The sequence below is a fragment of the Scyliorhinus canicula genome, chromosome 10 (assembly GCF_902713615.1).
Source record: "Scyliorhinus canicula chromosome 10, sScyCan1.1, whole genome shotgun sequence".
Lineage (NCBI taxonomy): Eukaryota > Metazoa > Chordata > Chondrichthyes > Carcharhiniformes > Scyliorhinidae > Scyliorhinus > Scyliorhinus canicula.
In genome coordinates, this window is record NC_052155.1 from 106,908,089 (window position 1) to 106,934,155 (window position 26,067).

Sequence of the window (26,067 nt, forward strand, 5' to 3'; positions counted from 1 at the left end):
ACCCGGAGTGAGACTCATACAGAGTGAGAGATTTAAACTTGGTAATTTGGTGCAGTGAGGTAAATCAGCAAAGGTAAGTGGAAAATCTAATTCTGCTGTTTTTCAGTTAAAAGTGCAGTGTGGAGCTTAGTGTCTGATTGGTTGAAGCCCACCCTAATTGCTGAGAGGCAGTTATCTGTCAATCACCTGAGGCCTGTTGAGGCCTGTTTAGGGGCACATTGTATTATTCTCTTTGAAGGTAAGGTTTTTTTTTTTGAGTCATCGGTTAGCTGAGGTCTGTATAAAAGACAGACAGAGAGCGCACACAGTAAGCGAGCACTTTTCCAGGAGACACATCCGGAGTGAGACTCATACAGAGTGAGAGATTTAAACTTGGTAATTTGGTGCAGTGAGGTAAATCGGTGCAGAGTGTGAGGAGGTGCTTTTTAACCCTGGTAAGTGACTGGTAAGTAGTCTCTCTTTTTCTTTTCATTGTCTAATTTATTTATTTTTATTTTGAAATTGTAGTTGTTTAAGTTTACCAAGGGTTTAAGACATGGCAGGAGATCCCAGACCCGTGTCATGCTCCTCGTGTGCGATGTGGGAGCTCAGGGACACGTCCACTGTCCCTGGCTCCTTCACGTGCAAGAAGTGTGTTCAGTTGCAGCTCTTGTTAGACCGCTTGACGGCTCTGGAGCTGCGGATGGACTCACTTTGGAGCATCCGCGATGCTGAGGAGGTCATGGATAGCACGTTTAGCGAGTTGGTCACACCGCAGGTGAAGGTTACTGAGGGAGATAGCAAATGGGTGACCAAAAGAAAGAGCAAGAGTAGGAAGGCAGTGCAGGTGTCCCCTGCGGTCATCTCCCTGCAAAACAGATATACCGCTTTGGATACTGTTGAGGGAGATGGCTCACCAGGGGAAGGCAGCAGCAGCCAGGTTCATGGCACCGTGGCTGGCTCTGCTGCACAGCAGGGCAGGAAGAAAAATGGCAGGGCTATAGTGATAGGGGACTCGATCGTAAGGGGAATAGACAGGCGGTTCTGTGGACGCAATCGAGACTCCAGGATGGTATATTGCCTCCCTGGTGCAAGGATCAAGGATGTCTCGGAGCGGCTGCAGGACGTTCTGGGGGGGGGGGGGGGGTGAACAGCCAGCTGTCGTGGTGCACATAGGCACCAACGATATAGGTAAAAAACGGGATGAGGTCCTACAAGCGGAATTCAGGGAGTTAGGAGTTAAACTAAAAAGTAGGACCTCAAAGGTAATAATCTCAGGATTGCTACCAGTGCCACGAGCTAGTCAGAGTAGGAATGTCAGGATAGATAGGATGAATGCGTGGCTCAAGAGATGGTGCAAGAGGGAGGGATTCAAATTCCTGGGGCATTGGGATCGGTTCTGGGGGAGGTGGGACCAGTACAAACCGGACGGTCTGCACTTGGGCAGGACTGGAACCGATGTCCTAGGGGGGGTGTTTTCTAGAGCTGTTGGGGAGGGTTTAAACTAATGTGGCAGGGGGATGGGAACCAATGCTGGAAGTTGGAAGGTAGTAAAACAGGGGCAGAAACAAAAGGAAGTAAGGGGAAAAGTGCAAGGCAGAGAAGACATAGTCAGAAATCCATAAGGGCGACAGTACAAGGTACAGTGACTGAGGGGAGCACAGTGAATAGGCCCAGTAATAACAAAAGGAATAAAACTGGAGATGTTAAGATTCAAAACAGAGGTAAAAAAACCAACATAAGTGTACTTTACCTGAATGCTCGTAGTATTCGGAATAAAGTAAATGAGTTGGTGGCACAAATCATCGTAAATGACTATGATTTAGTGGCCATTACTGAAACATGGTTAAAGGATGGTCACGACTGGGAGTTAAATATCCGAGGGTATCAAACTATTCGGAAGGACAGAGCGGATGGTAAGGGAGGTGGTGTTGCTCTGTTATTTAAGGATGACATCCGGGCAATAGTAAGGGATGACATCGGTGCTATGGAGGATAAGGTTGAATCCATTTGGGTGGAAATCAGGAATAGTAAGGCGAAAAAGTCACTGATAGGAGTAGTCTATCGGCCACCAAATAGTAACGATATGGTGGGGCAGGCAATAAACAAAGAAATAACTGATGCATGTAGAAATGGTACAGCAGTTATCATGGGGGATTTTAATCTACATGTCGATTGGTTTAACCAGGCCGGTCAAGGCAACCGTGAGGAGGAGTTTATAGAATGTATCCGCGATAGTTTCCTAGAACAGTATGTAATGGAACCTACGAGGGAACAAGCGGTCCTAGATCTTGTCCTGTGTAATGAGACAGGATTGATTCATGATCTCATAGTTAGGGATCCTCTCGGAAAGGAGCGATCACAATATGGTGGAATTTAAAATACAGATGGAGGGTAAGAAAGTAAAATCAAATACTAGTGTTTTGTGTTTAAATAAAGGGGATGAGAGAAGAACTAGCTAAGGTAGACTGGGAGCTAAGACTTTATGGTGGAACAGTTGAGGAACAGTGGAGAACCTTCCAAGCGATTTTTCACAGTGCTCAGCAAAGGTTTATACCAACAAAAAGGAAGGACGGAAGAAAGAGGGAAAATCGACCGTGGATATCTAAGGAAATAAGGGAGAGTATCAAATTGAAGGAAAAAGCATATAAAGTGGCAAAGATTGCTGGGAGATTAGAGGACTGGGAAATCTTTAGGGGGCAACAGAAAGCTACTAAAAAAGCTATAAAGAAGAGTAAGATAGAGTATGAGAGTAAACTTGCTCAGAATATAAAAACAGACAGTAAAAGTTTTTACAAATATATAAGACAAAAAAGAGTGGCTAAGGTAAATATTGGTCCTTTAGAGGATGAGAAGGGAGTTTTAATAATGGGAAATGAGGAAATGGCTGAGGAACTGAACAGGTTTTTTGGGTCGGTCTTCACAGTGGAAGACACAAATAACATGCCAGCGACTGATAGAAATGAGGCTATGACAGGTGAGGACCTTGAGAGGATTGTTATCACTAAGGAGGGAGTGATGGGCAAGCTAATGGGGCTAAAGGTAGACAAGTCTCCTGGCCCTGATGGAATGCATCCCAGAGTGCTAAAAAAGATGGCTAGGGAAATTGCAGATGCACTAGTGATAATTTACCGAAATTCACTAGACTCTGGGGTGGTCCCGGTGGATTGGAAATTAGCAAACGTGACGCCACTGTTTAAAAAAGGAGGTAGGCAGAAAGCAGAAAATTATAGGCCAGTGAGTTTAACTTCAGTAATAGGGAAGATGCTGGAATCTATCAAGGAAGAAATTGCGAGGCATCTGGATAGAAATTGTCCCATTGGGCAGACGCAGCATGGGTTCGTTAAAGGCAGGTCATGCCTAACTAATTTAGTGGAATTTTTTGAGGACATTACCAGTGCAGTAGATAACGGGGAGCCGATGGATGTGGTATATCTGGATTTCCAGAAAGCCTTTGACAAGGTGCCACACAAAAGGTTGCTGCATAAGATAAAGATGCATGGCATTAAGGGTAAAGTAGTAGCATGGATAGAGGATTGGTTAATTAATAGAAAGCAAAGAGTTGGGATAAATGGGTGTTTCTCTGGTTGGCAATCAGTAGCTAGTGGTGTCCTCAGGGATCCGTGTTGGGCCCACAATTGTTCACAATTTACATTGATGATTTGGAGTTTGGGACCAAGGGCAATGTGTCCAAGTTTGCAGATGACACTAAGATGAGTGGTAAAGCGAAAAGTGCAGAGGATACTTTAAGTCTGCAGAGGGATTTGGATAGGTTAAGTGAATGGGCTCGGGTCTGGCAGATGGAATACAATGTTGACAAATGTGAGGTTATCCATTTTGGTAGGAATAACAGCAAACGGGATTATTATTTAAACGATAAAATATTAAAGCATGCCGCTGTTCAGAGAGACTTAGGTGTGCTAGTGCATGGGTCACAGAAGGTTGGTTTACAAGTGCAACAGGTGATTAAGAAGGCAAATGGAATTTTGTCCTTCATTGCTAGAGGGATGGAGTTTAAGACTAGGGAGGTTATGTTGCAACTGTATAAGGTGTTAGTGCGGCCACACCTGGAGTATTGTGTTCAGTTTTGGTCTCCTTACTTGAGAAAGGACGTACTGGCACTGGAGGGTGTGCAGGAGGAGATTCACTAGGTTAATCCCAGAGTTGAAGGGATTGGATTATGAGGAGAGGTTGAGTAGACTGGAACTGTACTCGTTGGAATTTAGAAGGATGAGGGGGGATCTTATAGAAACATTTAAAATTATGAAGGGAATAGATAGGATAGATGCGGGCAGGTTGTTTCCACTGGCGGGTGACAGCAGAACTAGGGGGCATAGCCTCAAAATAAGGGGAAGTAGATTTAGGACTGAGTTTAGGAGGAACTTCTTCACCCAAAGGGTTGTGAATCTATGGAATTCCTTGCCCAGTGAAGCAGTTGAGGCTCCTTCATTACATGTTTTTAAGGTAAAGATAGATAGTTTTTTGAAGAATAAAGGGATTAAGGGTTATGGTGTTCGGGCCGGAAAGTGGAGCTGAGTCCACAAAAGATCAGCCATGATCTAATTGAATGGCGGAGCAGGCTCGAGGGGCCAGATGGCCTACTCCTGCTCCTAGTTCTTATGTTCTTATGTTCATCTACTCCACGAGTAATTTACTCAAAAAAAGTTAATATATTTGGCAAACATGATTTCCCTTTGTAAAACCATGCTGACTTTATGAAATAAGAAATAAGAATAGGTTAATCAGCCTCCCGAGCCTGCACCGCCAGCCAAGAAGATTATGGTTGGTCTGATTGTGACCTTAATTTCACTTTCCTGGCTCTCCCTGGAACCCTTGACTCTTGTCAATCAAAAATTTGCCGAAGCCAGCCCTGATGATATTCAATGACCTAACCAATAGTGTTCTCTGGAGTGGAGATTACAAAGATTCAGCATCCTCCAAGAGAAATTCCTCCTCATGCCAGTCCTCTTATTTTCAAAATGCACGCCCCAGTTCTAGATTCTCTCACAAGCGTAAACATCCTCTTATGGTCTACCCTGTCAAACCCCTCAGTCTCTTTCTTATATTTCAATAAGATTACCTCTCATCATCAACCAAGTGAATCATCTTTGAACCGTCTCCCATGCAAGTATATCCCTCCTTAAATAAGGTGACTTAAACTGTACACAATACTCTTGGTGTGTTCTCACCAATGCCTAATATAGTTTTAGAAAGACTTCCCTACTTTTATACTTTCACCTTTCAATAAAGGCAAACATTCAATTTCCTTCTTAATTACTTGATGTACCTACATGTTAACATTTTGTTATTATGTACAAGAACACCCAAGTCCCTCTGTGTTGCAGCATTCTGCAGTTTTTTTCCATTTAAATGATAATCTGCTTTTCAATTCTTCCTGCCAAAGTGGACAACCACAATTTTATCCACATTATACGTCATTTGCTAAATGCTTTCCACTCACTTAACATATCTATATCTGTTTGCAGACTGTTTATATTCTCCTCGCAACTTGCCTTCCTACCTAACTTGGATTATCAGAAAATGTAGCTCCAAGTCCTTAATATCGATGGTAAATAGTTGATGCCCAAGTACTGACCCCTACTGCACTTCACTAGTTAGTTTATCAATCTGAAAATGACCGTTTTATCCTGACCATTTCCTGTTAGGTTGCCAGTCCTCTAACCATTCTAAAAAAAAATCACCCCCAACAAGTTTACTTGTGCAGTAACCTTTTCTGTGGCACAATATTGACCACCTTTTGGAAATCCAAATACATGACATCTACTGGTTCCCCTTTATCTACTCTGCTTTTTACATCCCCAAAGAAATTTCTCAAACACCATTTTCCTTTTTAAAGTAAAAAAAAACTATGTTAGTACTCCCTGATTGTAATATGATTTTCTAAATTCCCTGCTATTACCCCATCAATAATGGATCGCAGCATTTTCCCAATGATAATCCCCAGGCTATCTCTCCTAATTTTGTGCTTTCTGCCTCCCTCCTTTCTCAAGTAGAGTGTTACATTTGCAGTTTTTAAATCCACTGGGACTTTTCCGGACCAATGGAATTTTGGACGATTGGGTCGGCACGGTGGCACAGTGATTAGCACTGGGTTAAATTTTGGCCTTGGGCGATTGTCAGTGTGGAATGTGCATGTTCTCCCAATGTCTGTGTGGGTTTTCTCTGGGTGCACTAGTTTCCTCCCACAACCCAAAGATGTGCAGGTTAAGTGAGGTGGGGTTACAGGGATAGGATGGGGGAGTGGGCAGAGGTAAGGTGCTCTTGTAGAGGGTCAGTGTAGACCCGATGGGCTGACTGATCACCAGCACTGTAGTATTCTAACAAATGCATCAACTATCTCTGCAGCCACTTTTTAAAATATATTTTATTCCAAACATTATCAAATTCTTACATACAAACAGTTTGTCATTTTTATTTTAACAAAGTAACAGCAACAACCTTGAATCCCCTATCCCCCCTCGACTATTCTCTCAGGGTATATTTAATCTTTTCCAATCGCAGGAATTCTGCCAGGTCACTCAAATATGCAGAGCCCCTGGGTGGCACCGCCAACTTCCATCCAAGCAGGGCTCGCCTCTCGGCCACTAAGGAGGCAAAGGCCAAGACGTCAGCCTTCCCCCTCCCCTCTCAAGGAGCTCTGGGAATCTTACACCCAAAAGGATTGCCACCAGTGGACACGGCTCTAGTTTGACCCCAACAATCTCAGACATGGGGCTGGATTCTCCCCTACCCAGCGTGACGAAGGGTCTCGGCGTAGGGGAGTGGCGCCAACCACTCAGGGGTCGGGCCTCCCCAAAGGTGGGGAATTCTCCCCACCTTTGGGGACCAGCCCCGCGCTGGAGCGGTTGGCACCAGAAGACTGGCGCAAAAAACCGGCGCCCACGGCAGTGGGGCTGGCCGAAAGGCTTTCGCCGGGCGGCGCATGCGCCGGCGGTGACGTCAGCGGCCATCTGCCGCTGACGTCACCACCGGCGCATGCGCAATGGCGGAGGCCGCGGAAGAGAAATAGTGCCCCCAGGGCACTGGCCCGGAGTCTGAGCGGGGGGCCCCGATCGCGGGCCTGGCCACCGTGGGGGCACCCCCCGGGGTCCGATCGCTCGCCCCCCCCAAGGACCCCGGGGGCCCGCTCGTGCCGCTGATCCCGCCGTTACAGAGGTGGTTCAAACCTCGGCGGCGGGAGAGGCCTCCCAGCGGCGGGACTTTGGCCCATCTGGGCCGGAGAATCACCGCAGGGGCCTCGCCGTTCGGAGTGGCGAGATTCCCGCCACCGCCACTTCCCGGGTGGCGGAGAATCTCTGCCACGGCGGAGGCCGGATTTTCGGCGGCCCCAGCCAATTCTCCGACCCTGCTGGGGGTCGGAGAATTTCGCCCACGATCTCAAAAAAATGAGACCCAGAACCCAAGTAGCTTGGGACAAGACCAGAACATGTGTGAATGATTCTCAAGCCACTTCATTTTCGACCTGAAGATGCAGGTCATCAGGTCCAGGGTCTCAAATCCCACTAGTTTCGTTTTCTCAAATGATGGTGATTTCTCCAAGTTCCTCTTTCCTTTTTGCCTGAATATTCAACTATGCTTGGATGCTTTTTCATCTTCGACTGTGAAGACGGATACAAAATACTTGTTCTAAGCACGTGCCATTTTCTCATTTCCCCATTAATTCCCCAGTTTCACCCTCTTAAGGGTCAAATGCTCACTTATGATACTCTTTTCCTTTTTAAAAAAAATAATTTTTATTGGATGTGGGCTTCGCTGGCAGGTCAGCATTTACTTTGTTTGCTCAAATGCCCTTGAGAGCGAGTTGCCTTTTTCAATGGCTGCAGTCCATGAGGTGTAGGTACACCCACTGTGCTATTAGGGAGAGAGTTCCAGAAATTTGACCCAGAAACAGCGAAGGAACAGCAATATATTTACAAGTCAGGATGGTGAGTGACTTGGAGGGGAACTTCCAAGTGGTCGTGTTCTCATGTATCTGCTGCCCTTGTCCTTCTAAATGGCAGTGGGTGTGGTTTAGAAGTTGCTGCCTCAGGAGTACCTTGGTGAGTTCCTGCAGTGCATCTTGCAGATGGTACACACTGCTGCTACTGTGCATCGATGGTGGAGGGAGTGAATGTCTGTGGAAGATGTGCCAATCAAGTGGGCTGATTTGTCCTGGATGATGTCGAGCTTCTTGTTGTTGGAGCTACACTCACCCAGGCAAATGGGAGAATATTCCATTACACTCCTGACTTGTGTCTCGTCGATTGTTGACGACCTTTGGGGAGTCAGGAGGAGAGTTACTGACTACAGGATTCATATAGTCTTTGACTTGCTCTTGTAGCCACAATATTTATATGGTTCGTCCAGTTCAGTTTCTGGTCAATGGTAACCCCCCCAGATGTTGATAGCGGGGGGATTCAGTGATGGTAATGTCACTTAAAGTCAAGGGTTGATGGTTTGATTCTCACTCATTGGTGATGGCCATTGCCTGACACTTGTGTGGCATGAATGTTACTGACCATTTGTTAGCCCAAGACTGGATATTGTCCAGGATTTGCTGCATTTCCATGTGGACTGCTTCTGTATATGGTGCTGAATATTATGCAGTGATCAGTGAACATTCCCACATCTAACCTTATGTTGAAAGGAAGGTCATTGATGAAGCAGCTGAAGATAGTTGGGCCTAGGACATTACTCTGAGGAACTCCTGCAGTGATGCCCTGGGACTGAGATGACTGACCGCCAACAACCACAACCACCTTCCTTTGTGCTAGGTATGACACCAACTAGCAGAGAGTTCCTCCCACCCCTGCCCCTCCCCATTGACACCAGTTTTGGTAGGGCTCCTTGATGCCATACGCGATCAAATGCTGCTTTGATGCCAAGGGCAGTCACTCTCACCTCACCTCTGAGTTCAGCTCTTTTGTCGATGGTTGAACTAAGCTGGTAATGAGGTCGGGAGCTGAATGACCCTGGCAGAACCCAAACGGAGCACCATTTAGCAGGTTATTGCGAATTAAGTGATGTTGAAAGCGTTGTTGTTGACCCCTTCCAACACTTAACAGATGATTGAGAGTAGACTGATGGGGTGGTAATTGGCCATGTTGGATTTGTCCTGCTTTTTGTGTACAGGACATACCTGGGCAATTTTCCAAATTGCCGGGTAGATGCCAATGTCGTAGCTATACTGGAACAGCTTGGCTAGGGGTGCGGCAAGTTCTGGAGCACAAGTCTTGTGCTCCCAACTGTATACCACTGTGCCACCACCTCTTCTGGATCTGTCCTTCTGGTGCGACAGGGTATAGCCAGGGATAGTTATAGTGATGTCGGAGGTGTTATTTTTAAGGTATGATTCCGTGAGTATGACTATGTCAGGCTGCTGCTTGACTAGTCTGTGAGACAACTCTCCCAACTTTGGCACAAGCCTCAGATGTTAGTACGGTGACTTTGCATGATCGAAAGGCTGGGTAGCACACTGGGCTAAATCGCTGGCTTTGAAAGCAGACTCAGGCAGGCCAGCAGCACGGTTCGATTCCCGTAACAGCCTCCCCGAACAGGTGCCGGAATGTGGCGACTAGGGGCTTTTCACAGTAACTTCATTGAAGCCTACTCGTGACAATAAGCGATTTTCATTTCATTTAATTTGTGTTATCTAGTGGTCTATGCGGTTTCTTTCTTTTTAGACTTTGTAGTGGTTTGATAGAACTGAGTGGCTTGCGAGGCCATTTCAGAGGACATTTAAGAGTCAACCACATTCCTGTGGATCTGGAGTCACATGTAGGTCTGAGCAGGCGAGGACTGCTGATTTGCTTCCCTAAAGATCATCAGTGAACCAGCTGGGTTTTTTTTAAAAAAACAACAAACGACAATGGTTTCATGGTTATCATTTTTTGGGGGATTCAATTTCCACCATCTGATGTGGTGGCGTTCAAACCCGGGTCCCCAGAGTATTATCCTGGGTCTCTGGATCACCAGTCCAGTGACAATACCATTACACCATCATCTCCCCCTTCAGCTTTGACTGTTTTTATATTTCTTGCTAGTTTTCACTTATACTTAAACTAACTCTCTTTTTTAAAGTTACCCTTTGCTGGTTTCTAAAATTTCCTCAATCTTCCACCCCATGACTAATCTTTGCAGTATTGTATGCCCTTTCTTTCAATTTGACGCCACCTTTAGCTTCCTTGGTTAGTTACAGATGTCTTCCTCAGGTGCAATGATCTAATTAAATGCAAGATGTAAAATGTAAATAAAGATCTCCTTAAGTGTCTGACACTGCATCGGCACTGTCTTACCTTTTTTTTTTAAATGAAGTATTTTTTTTCATTCAAACGAGGGCATACATAAACATAAACCCATAATCAATTGAACGCATAACAATCCTCAGGTTGACATTTCCTCCCCCTTTTCTCTCTTTAACCTCCTTCCCTTCCCCTACCCCACGGGCAATGAACAGGTGCTCAAAAAGGGACCCTCTCACCCAGAACTTCTCCTCCGAGCCCCAAAGGGTGAATTTAATCGTCGGCAGTTTAAGGAATTCTGCAACATCACGCAACCTTGATCGCTCCTCCAACCTCCTCATCTATAACTTCGCCAGCACCTTCACGTCAGTGTTTAACAGGGAGATGGGCTATACGACCCACATTCCACCGGGCCTTTATCCTTCTTGAGTATTAACAAAATCGATGCTTGCACCGGCGTGGCCGGCAGTTCCCCTCGTGCCAAAGAGTCGAAAACATCTCCAGATGTGGGGTCAATTCTGCTGCAAACCGCTCCAACCTCCTCCATGCCTTCAGTAACTTTGCCACAGAGACCCTCCACCTCCAACATCGTCGCCTTATTCGATCTCTGCCATGTGCAGTAACCCACCAACTATCCACTTTGGAGGCTAATTCTTATTCAACGAATTTTCCAACCAAAGCACCCATTAATGTGGCATAAAGGGCCAAAACTAAAATCTTCAAGGAGCTACCCTGTGTGCAACTGATCAGCACATTGCCGCCACCGAAGTCCTCTCACTGTCTTACCTTTTAACCTACTTTTTCAGTCCACTTGACAATTGTGCCTTCATATACTTGTAATTGTCTATTCAACTTTAAGACACTAGCTTTAGGTCCAATTTTCTTGCTCTCAAACTGAATTTGAAATTCTATCATGTCTTGATGACTTTTGCCTGGAGGTACCTTTAATATGAAGTCCTTAACTGATCCCATCTTAGTACACATTACTAGGTCTAAAGTAGCTGGTTCCCAGTAGATTCCAAAACACAGCCTTTGTCTGGTCATAACAATTCATTGAAAAAATCATTGAAAGACTTTGTCAAAAATAGATTCCAGCACTTTCCCAATAGTCCTGCAATTCTCCATTTTCTCTCTTCCTCTTTTCTTCACCAGGACCAGATGGAATGCATCCAAACTACTGAAGAAACAAGAGCGCAAATTGCAGAGGCACTGGCCATAGCCTTCCAATCCTCCTTAGATACAAGGGTAGTGGCAGAGGACAGGAGAATTGCAAATGTTACATCCTTGTTAGAATAAAGGCTTCAAGAATAAACAGAGTGACTAAAAGCCAAGTCAGTTTAACCTGATGGCAGAAAAGCTTTTAGAAATGATAATCTGGGACAAAATTAACAGTCCCATAGACAATGTGCATTGATTAAGGAAGCCAGCAGGGACTGTCGTGTTTAGGCTGCTTGGTTGAGTTCTTTTTGAGAGGGTAACAGAGATCTTGATGAGAATAATGCAGTTGAAGTGATATATATGGACTTCCAAATGGCATTTGATAATGTGCCATTTAACATGCTTAGCAGCAAAATAAAGCTCAAGGAATAAAGGGACAGTGGCAGCATGGATATAAAATTGGCTGAATGAAACAGGTTAATGATTGTTTTTCCAACTGGAGGAACAGGGAGTCCCCAGTGGTTGGTGTTAGGACGACTTATTTTCTTGATGTATAAATCACCTAGACCTGGATATACAAAGCACAATTTAAACATTTTTAAGATGATACAAATCTTGGAAATATTGTGATCTGTGAGGATATTGATAAACTTCAAACGGCTGATTGATGGAATAGGTGGACCAGCTGATAAAGTTTAAGTCAGAAGTGTAAAGTGATTAATTTTGGTTAGAAGAACAAGGAGAGGCAAACAAAAAAGTAAAGGCACATGTTTAAAGGGGTTGCAGGAGCAAGGGGATTTTGGGAATACATGTGCACAACTCAGAACATGGCAGAGCAGGTTGAGAAAGCAATTAATTAAGCATATGGGATCCGGAGCAGAAAATCAAGGGCCAAAGATGTGCAGGTTAGATGGATTGGCCATGCTAAATTGCCCCTTAGGACATGGGATGTGCCAGTTAAGTTACAGGGATAGGGCACTCTTTCAGAGGTCAATGCAGACTCAATGGCCCGAACAGTCTCCTTCGGCAGTGTAGGATTCTATGTATATAATGCTGGTTCCACTTCAAGTGGAATATTTTAAACAGTTCTGGGCATCAACTTTAGAAAGAACGTGAAGGCATTAGAGATGGTGAAGAAAACGGCCTCCCGTGCTATCACCATTCTATGATTCTAATCATTGTCTACTTTCAATAAGAATAATCTTTATTAGTTTCACAAGTAGGCTTACATTAACACTGCAATGAAGTTACTGTGAAAATCCCGAGTCGCCACACTACGGCGCTTTTCGGGTACACTGAGGGAGAATTCAGGATGTCCAAATCACCAAACAGCATGTCTTTCGGGACTTGTGGGAGGAAACCGGAGCACCCGGAGGTGCTTCTAATGACTTCAAATGTGACATCAGTTGTGACATAATGCGTACCTGGCCGGTTTTAGAAAACCTTTCGATGGTTCAGCCATTAATGACAAGAGCATTTTGCTCTCACAATGACATCTTTTTTAACACACTGGGTTAGGCCCCAACTAGGGTATTTCATCCAGTCCTGTTGGCACACTTTAGGAAGGCTGTGAATACTTGAAAGGGGGCAGAGAACATGTACCAGAATGGTTACAGGAATTAGGTTTTTTACCTGCACAATTGGGTGAAGAAGCTGGGGTTGTTCTCTTTCAGGCAAAAGGAGTTTGAGGGGAGAGATGATAGAAGTGTATCATGGAAAAGTTACTAACAACAGCATAATTTTTAGAAGTTTTAGGTTTCTAATTAGCTTACCTTTTGATCTTCCTCCTTAGTCCATGGTCCTTTTATTAGTTCTGGATTCAAAACTTTTTGCCATCTATGCTGACATTGAACATCTGTTCGGTTCTGCAACATTTCCAAAGTCCTTGATTAGCAATATAAACAAGAAATGTACCAAATTTTAAATTAGTTACATTAACCAGAAAGCACTTTTCACATGCATTTACAATTAAATATCCAAGTCACACAAGCATGAAGTAATTTAATAACATGCTAGAAGGACTCTTGTGTTGCTCCCTCACCTCGCTTGATCTCAACAATCTCCTCCAACCCCACAACCTTCAGATATCTGCACTCCTCTAATTCTAGCCTCCCGTGCATCCCTAATTTAATCAATCCACCACTGGTGGTTACACTGTTGGCAGCCCAAACTCTGGAATACTCTCCCTGCATCTCTGGCTTTCTATCTCGCTTTTCTCCTATGACACTCCTTAAAATCCACTGTGAAGATCCCTATGTGGAAACTAATAATCTGAAAATAAGGAATCCCTAAACAACACCGATCAAAGGAATCGAAGAACAAGATTTCACTTTTAAAAACTTTTATTGCAAGAGCCAAACCCAAAATCAACGTAAAATTAAGCATGCCTTAACCGTAAATGGTACTAGACTAGAAAAGATGAATTTCATTTTTAATAGTCAATGCAATGAAGATAAACCTCACGTAATTACAAGCACTTGCATCAATTCTTGCATAAATATGGTGCCACATATGCAAACTCAGTCCCTCCAACTCTGCCTCCAGTGTGTAAAATCTCTCACTTTTCCCGCTCAATGAGTTTGGCCCTCAAGTCACTTTCACCAGCAATTGCATATTAACCAAGGTTCCCAGATATACTGCCAAGTATACGCTCAAGAACCTGGAAACAGATCTGGCTCGGTCACAGAAGGCAGAGGGTAGCAGTAGAAGGGTGTTTTTCTGAATGGAAGGTTGTGACTAGTGGTTTTCCACAGGGATGTGTGCTTCGGCCTCTGTTGTTTGTAGTGTACATACACGATTTAGAGGAAAATGTGGCCGCTCTGATTAGTATGTTCGCGGATGATACCAAGGTTGGTGGAGTGGCAGATAGTGTTGAGAAATGTCACAAGATACAGCAGGACATAGATAGGTTGGAGACTTGGGCAGAGAAATGGCAAATGGAGTTTAATGCGGACAAATCTGAGGTAATGCATTTTGGTAGGTCTAAAATAGAAGGGAAATATACCGTAAATGGCAAAACGCTTGGGAATATAGAAAGTCAGAGAGATCTGGGCGTGCATGTCCACAGATCTTTGAAGGTGTCAACACAAGTGGGCAAGGCAGTCAAGAAAGCATATGGAATGCTTGCCTTCATTGGACGGGCCATCGAGTATAAAAACTGGCAAGTCATGCTACAGTTCTATAGAACCGTGGTAAGGCAGAACTTGGAATATTGTGCACAACTCTAGTCGCAACACTATCAGAAGGATGTGGAGGCTTTGGAGAGGGTGCAGAGGAGGTTTACCAGGATGTTGCCTGGTCTAGAGGGTGTTAGCTACATGGAGAGGCTGAATAGACTTGGTGTGTTTTCATTAGAAAGACGGAGGTTGCGGGATGACCTGATGGGGTCTACAAGATTATGAGGTACATGAATAGAGTGGATGGGCAGGCACTCTTTCCCAGGGTGGAAGATCAGTTGCCAGAGGGCACAGGTTTAAGATCCGTGGGGCAAAGTTTAGAGGGGATGTGCGAGGCAGGTTTTTTGCACAGAGGGTGGTGAGTGCTTGGAACGCGTTTCCTGGGGAGGTTGTGGAAGCTGATACATTAATGGCGTTCAAAAGGCATCTTGACAAACACATGGATAGGATGGGTATGGAGGGAAAACGCACAAGGAAGTGCTGAGGGTTTTGGCAACGGTTGGTATCATGACGGGTATAGGTTTTGGGGGCCGAAGGGCCCATTCCTGTGCTGTATTGTTCTTTATTCACTCTCTCGCTTGAGTCACGTTAATCCTGATGGCATAGATTTCCAGAGTTCCTTTTCAACTGACCAACCAACAACACCTGGTTTGGCGTCTGGTCAACTCTGATACAAATACTCCGCTCTTTAGGGTGCCAAAACCATTCCCACCACTTTTCGGTTTCTGTCCCTTTTAGTTCACTCATATATTAGAAAAGTTTCTAGAGTTCTATTTTTTTCTTACTGCTAAACGGAAAACCGACCTTTTCAAATAATTTTGCTTGATTCTCCTCACAAATTTGGTGTATTGCTTCTGAACACAAACAATAACCACATTAGTTTTGGTCCATTCTTTCATATTTAGCTTTCCTTCCCCTTTGTAACCTTAGCTGGGATGAGTGCAGTCAAAGACAAAAAATACTGAAAATTGGTGGCCAAAGATAAAGGGATCTAATGTCATTTATAACAAGGAATCATATAATTCCAACACTTTTATGATCTGTAGTGAAGTGCAAATGCTTCCAGGGCACTTTGAAGAGGTGAAATTATTAGATTTCAAGTAGGGCTGGTTTAGATCAGTGGACTAGACAGCTGATTTGTGATTCAGAACAAGGCCAGCAGCGCGGGTTCAATTCCCATACCAGCTTATCTGAACAGGTCCCGAAATGTGGCTACTCAGGGCTTTTCACAGTAGCTTCATACTTGTGACAATAAAAGGTTATTATTATTAGTAATATTCCCTTTGTTTACGTTCTGTCACTGTCAAGACTGTGGACCAGTGTACTTGGATACAATCACCAATGTGACCTCAACAATTCCCCATTCAATACAGTTAGTGCATGTAATCCAGGATGAATTCCAGACGAACCGCAGAACATGACCTTGTTGGGTTACATATATGCAAAGCAAATCAAAGGACTACAGCAGAGCTTCGCAAACCATTTTCCAATGTTACCCCAAGAGCAATTAGGGATAGGAAACAAAGGTTGGCCTTGCCAGTGATGCCTGGCTTCAGCCAAGCTCTCCATATTCCACAGTGAACGAAAACTCAAAATTCTACCCAACCCCACATGCATTGTAATCAGCTTATTTTCCCCGACAATGCACAAATACATGCACACACCGTTTTCCAACTCGCCACGTCCCTCAATCACTCAGCAGCACCTCTTTCCACACGCTTTCCCTCACTTATTCATGTCCTCTGGACCCGCTCACAAATTTAACCCTGCAATGCTTTAAAATGGGAGCATTATACAATGGGTCATAATTTCCTGGCAAAATAACAGCAATTTTAATGCCCCATTATTAGTTTGTAAATTGTCCTGCAATTTGTGATGAGGAATTGACACAAATTGCTAGATAATGTTTGGCTGGAACTTAACAACTTAAAAGAACCCTACCAATGAAGATATTTGTTTTCTTGGAATGCCAGTCAACTTCTCCAGCTTGGAAAAGGCACAAACTGAAACTGTGGAGCCTCATTCCTGCAAGTTGTTCTTTGCGAGAATTAATATTAAATTCTTACTTTCCCTTCTGCCTCTTTTTCCTCTCAAATCGGCGTTTTCTTTTTCTGTTGCTGATTTGACTAATTCACACTGTGGCATTCTCAGTCATTCCTCGGTTTCTTTCTCAATCCTTAATTCTAATTGCTCAAGCAAGATGCCCTCCCTGGTCCAGGAAATTCAGAGCCAATGTACTTATTATCAATGTTTTATTCTTCTACTAAGTGGAGATTTTCCCTTTAATTTTTAAAAAAATATTTTTTATTCTCCTCCTTTTTCACATTTTCTCCCAAATTTACACCCAACAATAAACAATAATCAGTAACAAATGTAATGTCAATCCCCATATCAATAACAATGATCCCATCCTCCCACCAAACCCCAGACATTAGCCCGCATGTTAACAAACAAATGACAAAAAGGAATCAGGAATCACCCATAGTCACCATTAACACATACAGTCCCCACGACCCCCCAACCCTCCCCACCCCCAATGTTCGATGTGATCCAATTCTCGAAAGTGCATAATGAATAACGCCCATGAATTGTAGAACCACTCCATCCTTCCCCTCAGTTCAAATTTGACCTTTTCAAGAGTCAAGAATTCCAGCAGGTCCCCCCGCTACACCAGGGCACAGAGTGGAGAGGTTGATCTCCACCCTAACAGGATCCGGCTTCGGCCAATCAACGAGGCGAAGGCTACAACATCAGCCTCCGCGCCCGTTTCCAACCCCGGCTGAACCGACACCCCGAATATGGCCTCCCAAGGGCCCGGGTCCAGTTTTACGTGCACCACTTTAGAGATTACCCTAAACACCTCCTTCCAGTAATCCTCCAGCTTTGGACAGGACCAAAATATATGAACGTGGTTTATGGGCCCCTCCCCCCGCAAAGTTCACACACATCTTCTGCCCCCTCAAAGAGTCGGCTCATCCGCGCCCTTGTAAGGTGGGCTCTACAAACCACCTTCAGCTGTATCAGCCCCAACCTCTCACACGAGGTGGAGGCATTCACCCTCCGGAGCACCTTACACCAGACCCCCTCCTCCATACCCTCTCCCAACTCTTCCTCCCACTTTGCATTGATCCCTTCAAGCGGCGCCTTCTCCTCCTCCAAAATAGCCCCATAAACTGCCGATACTACCCCCTTCTCCAGGCCTCCTGTTGTCAGCACCTCCTCCAGCAATGTGGAAGCCAGCTCTACTGGGAAACTCTATCTCCTTTCTGGCAAAGTCTCAAACCTGCATATATCTAAATATTTCCCCCTGCTCTAGCTCATACTTCGCTCCCAGCTCCTTGAATCCTGCAAAATGACCCCCAAGAAACAAATCTTGTGTCCTAATTCCTTTCTCCTCCCATTTCCAGAAATTTCCATCCCATTTCCCTGGCTCAAATCTCTGGTTTCCCTGAATTGGCATTTCCCTTGACCCTGTCCCCAACTCGAAGTGTTGTCGAAACTGCCTCCAAATTCTCAACAGAGCTATTACTACCGGACTCCCTGAGTATCTCCCCGGGGCCGTTGGGGATTTTCCCTTTAAAGTAACAAACTCTAATTGATGTAAATACATATATCCCAAGGTAAATTAGAGAAGTCAATTCTTGTTTAAGATAAGCAGCCTTCTCTCCTTTTCTGAAAACTGAAAAAACACCAGGAAATAACTGATTTTCTTTATAATACCCAGGCTTGGGTTGACAAGTGGCAAGTAACATTCACAGTACACAAGTGCCAGGCAATGACCATCTCCAACAAGAGAGAATCTAACCATCGTCCCTTGACATTCCATGGCATTACCATTGCTGAATCCCCCACTATCAGCATGCTGGGGGTTACTTGAAATTGAACTGGACCTATTATTGTGGCGTCAAGAGATCTGAGACTGGGAATTCTGCAGCAACTAACTCACTTTCTGACTCCCCCTAGCCTGTGCACAATCTTCAAGGCAAAAGTCAGGAGTGTGATGGAATATTTTCCACTTGCCCGGATGAGTGTAGCTCCAAAAACACTCAAGAAGCTTGACACCAACCAGGACAAATCAGCCCACTTGACTGGCACCCTTTCCACAAACATTCACTCCCTCCACTGCTAACGCACAGTAGCAGCAGCATATACCATCGACAATATGCATTGCAGGGACTCACTAAGGCTCCTGAGACAGCACCTGCCAAACCCCACATCCTCTACCATCTAGGCAAACACATGGGAATACCATAACCTGCAAGTTCCCCTCCAAGCCAAATACCATCCTGACTTGGGAAATATATTGTTGTTTCTTCACTGTGGCTGGGTCGAAATCCTGGAATATCTTCACCAACTACACTATGCCACATGGACTGCAGCGGTTCAAGAAGGCAGCTCACCCCCACCTTCTCAAGAGCAATTAGGGACAGGCAAGAAATGCTGGCCTAGCCAGGTAGATCCACATTCCATTAAATTATTTTTTAAAGTCTTATTTTTTCTGAATGCCTAAGAAATATGAGCTGGCAATAAAATAACTTCTGAGCAAAGTATGACAGATGTTTTTTTTAATGTGAATATAGGTTCCACAAAATAAGTACCCTCTAAGGCTAGGATTTAATATTGGCTGCTAAAAGTTTATTTGATTACCATGTAAGCAGAAATATTATCTTCCTTTTACAGATGGCCTCACTGATCATATATTCCATCGACAGCACCGTCTAAACCCACAACCCCTACCATCTCAGAGCACAAGAGCAGCAGGTGCACGGGAATACCACCACCTGCAAGTTCTCCTCCAAGCCACACACAATCCTGATTTGGAACTATATCACCATTCCTTCAATGTTGCTGGATCAAAATCCTAGAACTTCTTCCCTAACAGAAGAGTGGGTGGACCTACAACAGGTGGACTGCAGCAGTTCAAGAAGGCAGCTCACCACCACTTTCTCAAGGACAATAAATTCTGTCCTAGCAGCAACATCCACATCCCATGAAAGAATAAAATAAAAATATGGATACTTTCACTTACAAGAAAATGATTAGCAATGAAATTCCAATCTTCTGTGCCATGTTCTTCTACCAACTTCTTTAACTTTTCATCCTGTTTATTACAAATGAGAGAATAAATAGAGGATTCATTATACGTAGACTAGAACTGCAGGTTACGATACAACCTAACACAGCCAAGAATTTAGCTCATTTGGTTGAAAGTAGCTATTAATTGGTTCAATCAAGAGAATTCGAACAGAAATTAAGTTAAATCTTTAGTTCTTCAGCAATTTATCATTGCAGTCAAATTAAATTTAAACAATAAAATTATTTCGTCAAGATGATTAATTACAATTATACAACATGATCCTCATTTAGTACTGCGAGAGCCAAATGAAAGATTATAAAAAATTTTAAAATCATGCACATATTAAAGATTATTGAAATAATAAAACAAGTGCGCATATTCCACTAGGACCAGATTTACCTCATCAGGTATCCATTTAACTTTGTTACAGAGCTTCTTTGTACCTTTCTGTTGAGGCATGTCATAGTCACGTTCTTGGAACAGATGTTCATCATCATCATCTTCACTGTTGCCAAAAGATAGATGTTCATACATTATTATATTAAAATTAGTCACAAAAGTCTTCAAGACAATTCAAGTCTGCATTGACAATAATGAAAGTTAAATTCAATTAAAATGTAATAGGTTTCACCTTCTCACCCCAAAACAATGCTAAAGATGCATAAGAATCAAAAAAATGAATAGAAAAGTTTCCATGTATATAAACAGGCTTAGAACAAAGTTGTTCAAGATTTTTATCTAAGCCACATAAATGTGTACCTGGGAGTTGAGTTTAATGTTTACATCCATGTTTCCATTCAATTGCAAATATCTCAAGTCACTAATACTAAGTGCTTTAATTTAGGATTTATCCATCAACCATGTAAAAGTCAGGTCTTTCCAAACTTTCATAACATTAATACAGGATAAACTAGAAAATAAGAAATGCTTATCATTTTCTCTTAATTTAAAAATGCTTGTATCAAATTATCTACCAATTATATTCAGCACTAAATTCTTACTTTATTAAAAACATTGCTTAACTCAGATAACCAGATAATTCACAATTTATGAGGCCAAAAGGCAATCGAACGATCCGCAGTAGATTGTAAAGAGTCTTTTCATCTTTACATAGAATTTACAGTGCAGGAGGCCATTCGGCCCATCGAGTCTGCACCGGCTCCTGGAAAGAGCACCCTACCCAAGGTTAACACCTCCACCCTATCCCCATAACCCAGTAACCCCACCCAAGGGCAATTTTGGACACAAAGTTCAATTTATCACAGCCAATCCACCTAACCTGCACATCTTTGGACTGTGGGAGGAAACCGGAGCACCCGGCGGAAACTCACGCACACACAGGGAGGATGTGCAGACTCCCCACAGACAGTGACCCAAGCCGGAATCGAACCTGGGACCCTGGAGCTGTGAAGCGATTGTGCTATCCACAATGCTACCGTGCTGCCCATTTATGGGATAGATAGGCAGATGTTAAGTCCGATTTTCCTGGGGAATGGGAACAAGTGGCCACTCTTCACCAATAAGCCGAGAAATTAACAGGGATAATAGGAAGAGGAACTAGTCATTTAGCACTGCAAGCATGTTTTGCCATTCGATTGGATCAGTCAGTCAATCTGTACATCTCCTCAACTCACCCACCTTTATCCTATTTGTTGATATTCTAACTATAAATAAAAATCTGCTAGTCTAAGTCAGGAAAATTTCAAATGATCTGTGACCCACAACTCTTTGGAGGAAGAGATTTCCAAATTTCCACTACCCTTCATGAAAAATTTCACTCCCAAATGGCCCAGCTTCCAGACAATACCGCAGAAAAATAGGCTTGACCTTATGTAAGCTTTTTACAAACAGGATATAGCAAAGCATTTAAAGACAATTAAGTAGTTTGAAGTTTAAGCATTGTAGAAATGTAGGATACGCAGCCAATTTGTACATAACAATTCTCACAAACAGCAATTTGATACGTTTTACTGATGCTGTAGCACAGTGGTTAGCACTGTTGCTTCATATCACCAGGGACCCGGGTTCAACTCCCGGCTAGAGTCGTTGTCTGTGCAGTCTGCACATTCTCCCCGTATCTGCGTAGGTTTCCTCTGGGTGCTCTGGATTCCTCCCACCAAGTCCCAAAAGACGTGTTTGTTAGGCGAATTCTCCCTAAGTGTATCCTAACAGGCACCGGAATGTGGCGACTAGGGGATTTTCACAGTAACTTCACTGCAGTGTTAATGTAGGCCTATTAGTGACACTGATCAAGAATATTATTAAAATAGTGCCATTGGCTCTTTTACACCAAGAGGGAACCTCTGAAAAAGAGCACTTCCACAGTGCAGCACTCCCCCATTAATGCACTGGATCTCTGGCCTTGATTCTGCGCTCAAGTCCTGGAATAGGACTTGAAGTCCCAGCCATCAGGTCCTGAAGACTCTTTCATCTCCAATCCCATTACTTTGTCTATTGGCATGCTCTTTCTTGAATTGAATTAACCATTTCCTTCCCATTAATCATTTTTTGGTTCCCTTGTAATGCTGATATATTAACATTTTCCTCCACGATAAGAATGAATACAAAGTCGGTTACAATCGCTTAATGGGAGCACTCTCATTTCTGCAACATTTGAGCATTGTGGTTTCAGATATCATCTTTCAGACAAGATGTTCAACCGAAAACGCAAGAAATAAGAGTAGGCTATTTGTCTCATCCAGCCTGCTCTGACATGCAATTATGGCCGATCTGATTGTGGTCATACCGGATTACCTGATACCGGACGTTACCGGATACCTGATTGGCTGCCTGTACCGTATAACCCTTTGTAAATCAAAAGCCTGTCCAACTCAGCCTTTAATATATTCAATGGCCCAGTACTGCTCTGTGGCCTGCAGTATTCCAAAGACTAACGACCCTCTAAGAGAAGAAATTCATCATCTCGGCCTTAAATGTGTTATGGCATGCCAGATAAGTGCCAAATTTCTCAAATCCTAAAGGGGACCTTGAAACAGTACTAGCTATGAGGCTCATATAGATATACGCGGCTGTATTATCCTAGCGCCCAGGAGGCACTGGCCACAACGATGCCCGAACGTGCACGCACACACGTTCGTACGCACCAAGATACGCGCAGACACACGTACGTACGCACCAAGATACGCAGACACACGTATGTACGCACCAAGATACGCAGACACACACCAAGATACACATAGACACACAGGTACAGACAGGTACACGCACACACAGGTACAGGTACACGCACACACAGGTACAGGTACACGCACACACAGGTACAGGTACACGCACACACAGGTACAGGTACACGCACACACAGGTACAGGTACACGCACACACAGGTACAGGTACACGCACACACAGGTACAGGTACACGCACAGGTACACGCACACACAGGTACAGGTACAGGCACACGTACACACACACACACGTACACACACACGTACACACACACACGTACACACACACACGTACACACACACACGTACACACACGTACACACACACACACGTACACACACACACGTACACACACACACACACGTACACACACACACACGTACACACACACACACGTACACACACACACACGTACACACACACACACACACACACGTACACACACACACACACACACACACGTACACACACACACACACACACACACACGTACACACACACACACGTACACACACGTACACACACGTACACACACGTACACACACACACACGTACACACGTACACACGTACACACACGTACACACACACACGTACACACACACACGTACACACACACACGTACACGTACACACACACGTACACGTACACACACACGTACACGTACACACACACGTACACGTACACACACACGTACACACACACGTACACGTACACACACCCAGCATCAGGACAGACCCAGCAGAGGTGGTGGCACTGTGGTATACAGTCAGGAGGAAGTTGCCCTGATAATCCTTTACATAGACTCTGGACCCCATGAAGTCTCATGGCACCAGGTCAAACATGGGCACAGAAACTTCTGTCACCCTCAACTGGTGAATCAGTACTCCTGATTATAGGAAGCACTGATAGTGGCATGGGCACAGAAGGTAGGACAGTTAAACAACTCACTGGAGGAGGAGGCTTCACAAATATCCCCATCTTCAATGATGGAGGAGCCCAGCAAATCAGTGCAAAGGATAAGGCTGAAGGACCTGCAACAATCTTCAGTCAGAAGTGCCAAGTGGACAAACACTCGGTCTCCTCTGGAAGTCCCCAGCATCACAGATATCAGTCTTCAACCAATTTGATTCACTCCATGTGATGTCAAGAAATGGCTGAAGGCACTGATACTACAAAGACTATGGGCCCTGACAATATCCCAGCAATAGTACTGAAGATTTGTGCTCCAGAACTTGCCTCATCCCTAGCCAAGCTGTTCCAGTACAGCTACAACACTGGCATCTACTCGGCAATGTGAAAAGTTGCCCAGGCATGTCCTGTATACAAGAATGAGGACAGATCCAACCCAGACAATTACAGCCCTCTAAGTCTCCTCTCCATCATCAGCAAAGTGATGGAAGGAGTCACTAACAGTGCTATCATACAGCAATAACCTGCTCACTGACGCTCAGTTTGGGTTCCACCAAGGTCACTCAGCTCCTGACATCATTACAGCCTTGGTTCAAATATGGACAAAAGAGCTGAATGCCAGAGGTGAGGGGAGAGTGACTGCCCTTTACATCAAGGCAGCATTTGACTGAGTATGGCATCAAGGAGCCCTAGGTAAACTGGAATCAATGGGAATCAGAGGGGAAATGCTATGCTGGTTGGAATCATACCTTGCACAAGGAAGATACCTTACAACACCAGGTTAAAGTCCAACAGATTTGTTTGGAGTCACTAGCTTTCGTAGCACAGCTCCATCACCCGATGAAAGAGATGTGCTCCGAAAGCTAGTGACCCCAAACAAATCTGTTGGACTTTAACCTGATGTTGTAAGACTTCTTACGTTGCCTACCCCAGTACAACGCCGGCATCTCCACACAAAGGAAGATGGTTGTGGTGGTTGGACGTCAATCATCTCAACTCCAGGAGATCACTGCAGGAGTTCCTCAGGATAGAGTACTAGGTCCAACCATCTTCAGCTTCTTCACCGATGACCTCCCTTTCATCACAAAGTCAGAAGTGGTGATGTTTGTGGATGATTGCACAATGTTCATTACTATTCGTGACTCCTCAGTTAATGAAGCAGTCCATGTCCAAATGAAACAAGACCTGGACAATATCCAGGCTTGGGCTGACAAGTGGCAAGTTAGATTCGCGCCACACAAGTGCCAGGCAATGACCATCTCCTACAAGTGAGGATCTAACCACCAATCCACGATACTCAATGGCATTACCATCGCCGAATCCCCCACAATCAACATCCTGTGGGTTACCATTAATCAGAAACTGAACTGGACTAGCTACATTAATACTGTGGCTACGAGGGCAAATACAAATATAGATTACTTCAAACTATTTCTGTTTCCTGACACAGTATATCAGTGTTTTTCAAACTTTCTTGCCAGGGACCCATTTTTACGAACCGGCCATCATTCGGGATCCATGCCGGCCGACCTTCGCGCCCACATCATTGAATCCCCCTCAATGAACAGCCTTTGGGTTACCACTGATCAGAAACTGAGCTAGCCACATTAATACAGTGGCTACCAGGGCAGATCAAAGGCTAGGAATCCTACGTCAAGTAACTCACCTCCTGACCCCCCAAAGCCTGTCCACCATCTACAAGGCACAAGTCAGGAAGGTAATGGAATACTCTCCACTTGCCTGGATGAGTGCAGCTCCAACAACGCTAAACAAGCTTGACACCATCCAGGACAAAGCAACCCGCTTGATTGCTCCCCCTTAAAAACATTTAATGAAGGGGCCTCAACTGTTTCACTGGGCAAGGAATTCCATAGATTCACAACCCTTTGGGTGAAGAAGTTCCTCCTAAACTCAGTCCTAAATCTACTTCCCCTTATTTTGAGGCTACACCCCCTAGTTCTGCTTTCACCCACCAGTGGGAACAACCTGCCCGCATCTATCCTATCTAGTCCCTTCATAAATTTTATATGTTTCTATAAGATCCCCCCTCATCCTTCTAAATTCCAACGAGTACAGTCCCAGTCTACTCAACCTCTCCTCGTAATCCAACCCCTTCAGCTCTGGGATTAACCTAGTGAATCTCCTCTGCACACCCTCCAGTGCCAGTACGTCCTTTCTCAAGTAAGGAGACCAAAACTGAACACAATACTCCAGGTGTGGCCTCACTAACATCTTGTACAATTGCAGCATAACCTTCCTAGTCTTAAACTCCATCCCTCTAGCAATGAAGGACAAAATTCCATTTGCCTTCTTAATCACCTGTTGCACCTGCAAACCAACTTT

The 26,067-nt window shown here is 44.3% G+C and overlaps 1 protein-coding gene across 5 annotated transcripts in view; it reads right to left on the reverse strand.

Annotated features, from left to right (window-relative positions):
• The window catches only part of mybl1 (v-myb avian myeloblastosis viral oncogene homolog-like 1), a 174,476-nt gene that overhangs the window by 115,626 nt on the left and 32,783 nt on the right, over nt 1-26,067 (reverse strand). For 4 of the 5 annotated variants that reach the window (XM_038809507.1, XM_038809510.1, XM_038809505.1 and 1 more), the window contains exons 2-4: nt 20,031-20,136; nt 19,584-19,655; nt 13,151-13,243 (exon numbers count right to left, since the gene is read on the reverse strand). In XM_038809507.1, the coding sequence (XP_038665435.1) occupies nt 13,151-13,243; nt 19,584-19,655; nt 20,031-20,136 (271 nt within the window). The remainder of the gene's footprint in view (nt 1-13,150; nt 13,244-19,583; nt 19,656-20,030; nt 20,137-26,067) is intronic. The other variant, XM_038809506.1, reaches the window with a different exon arrangement.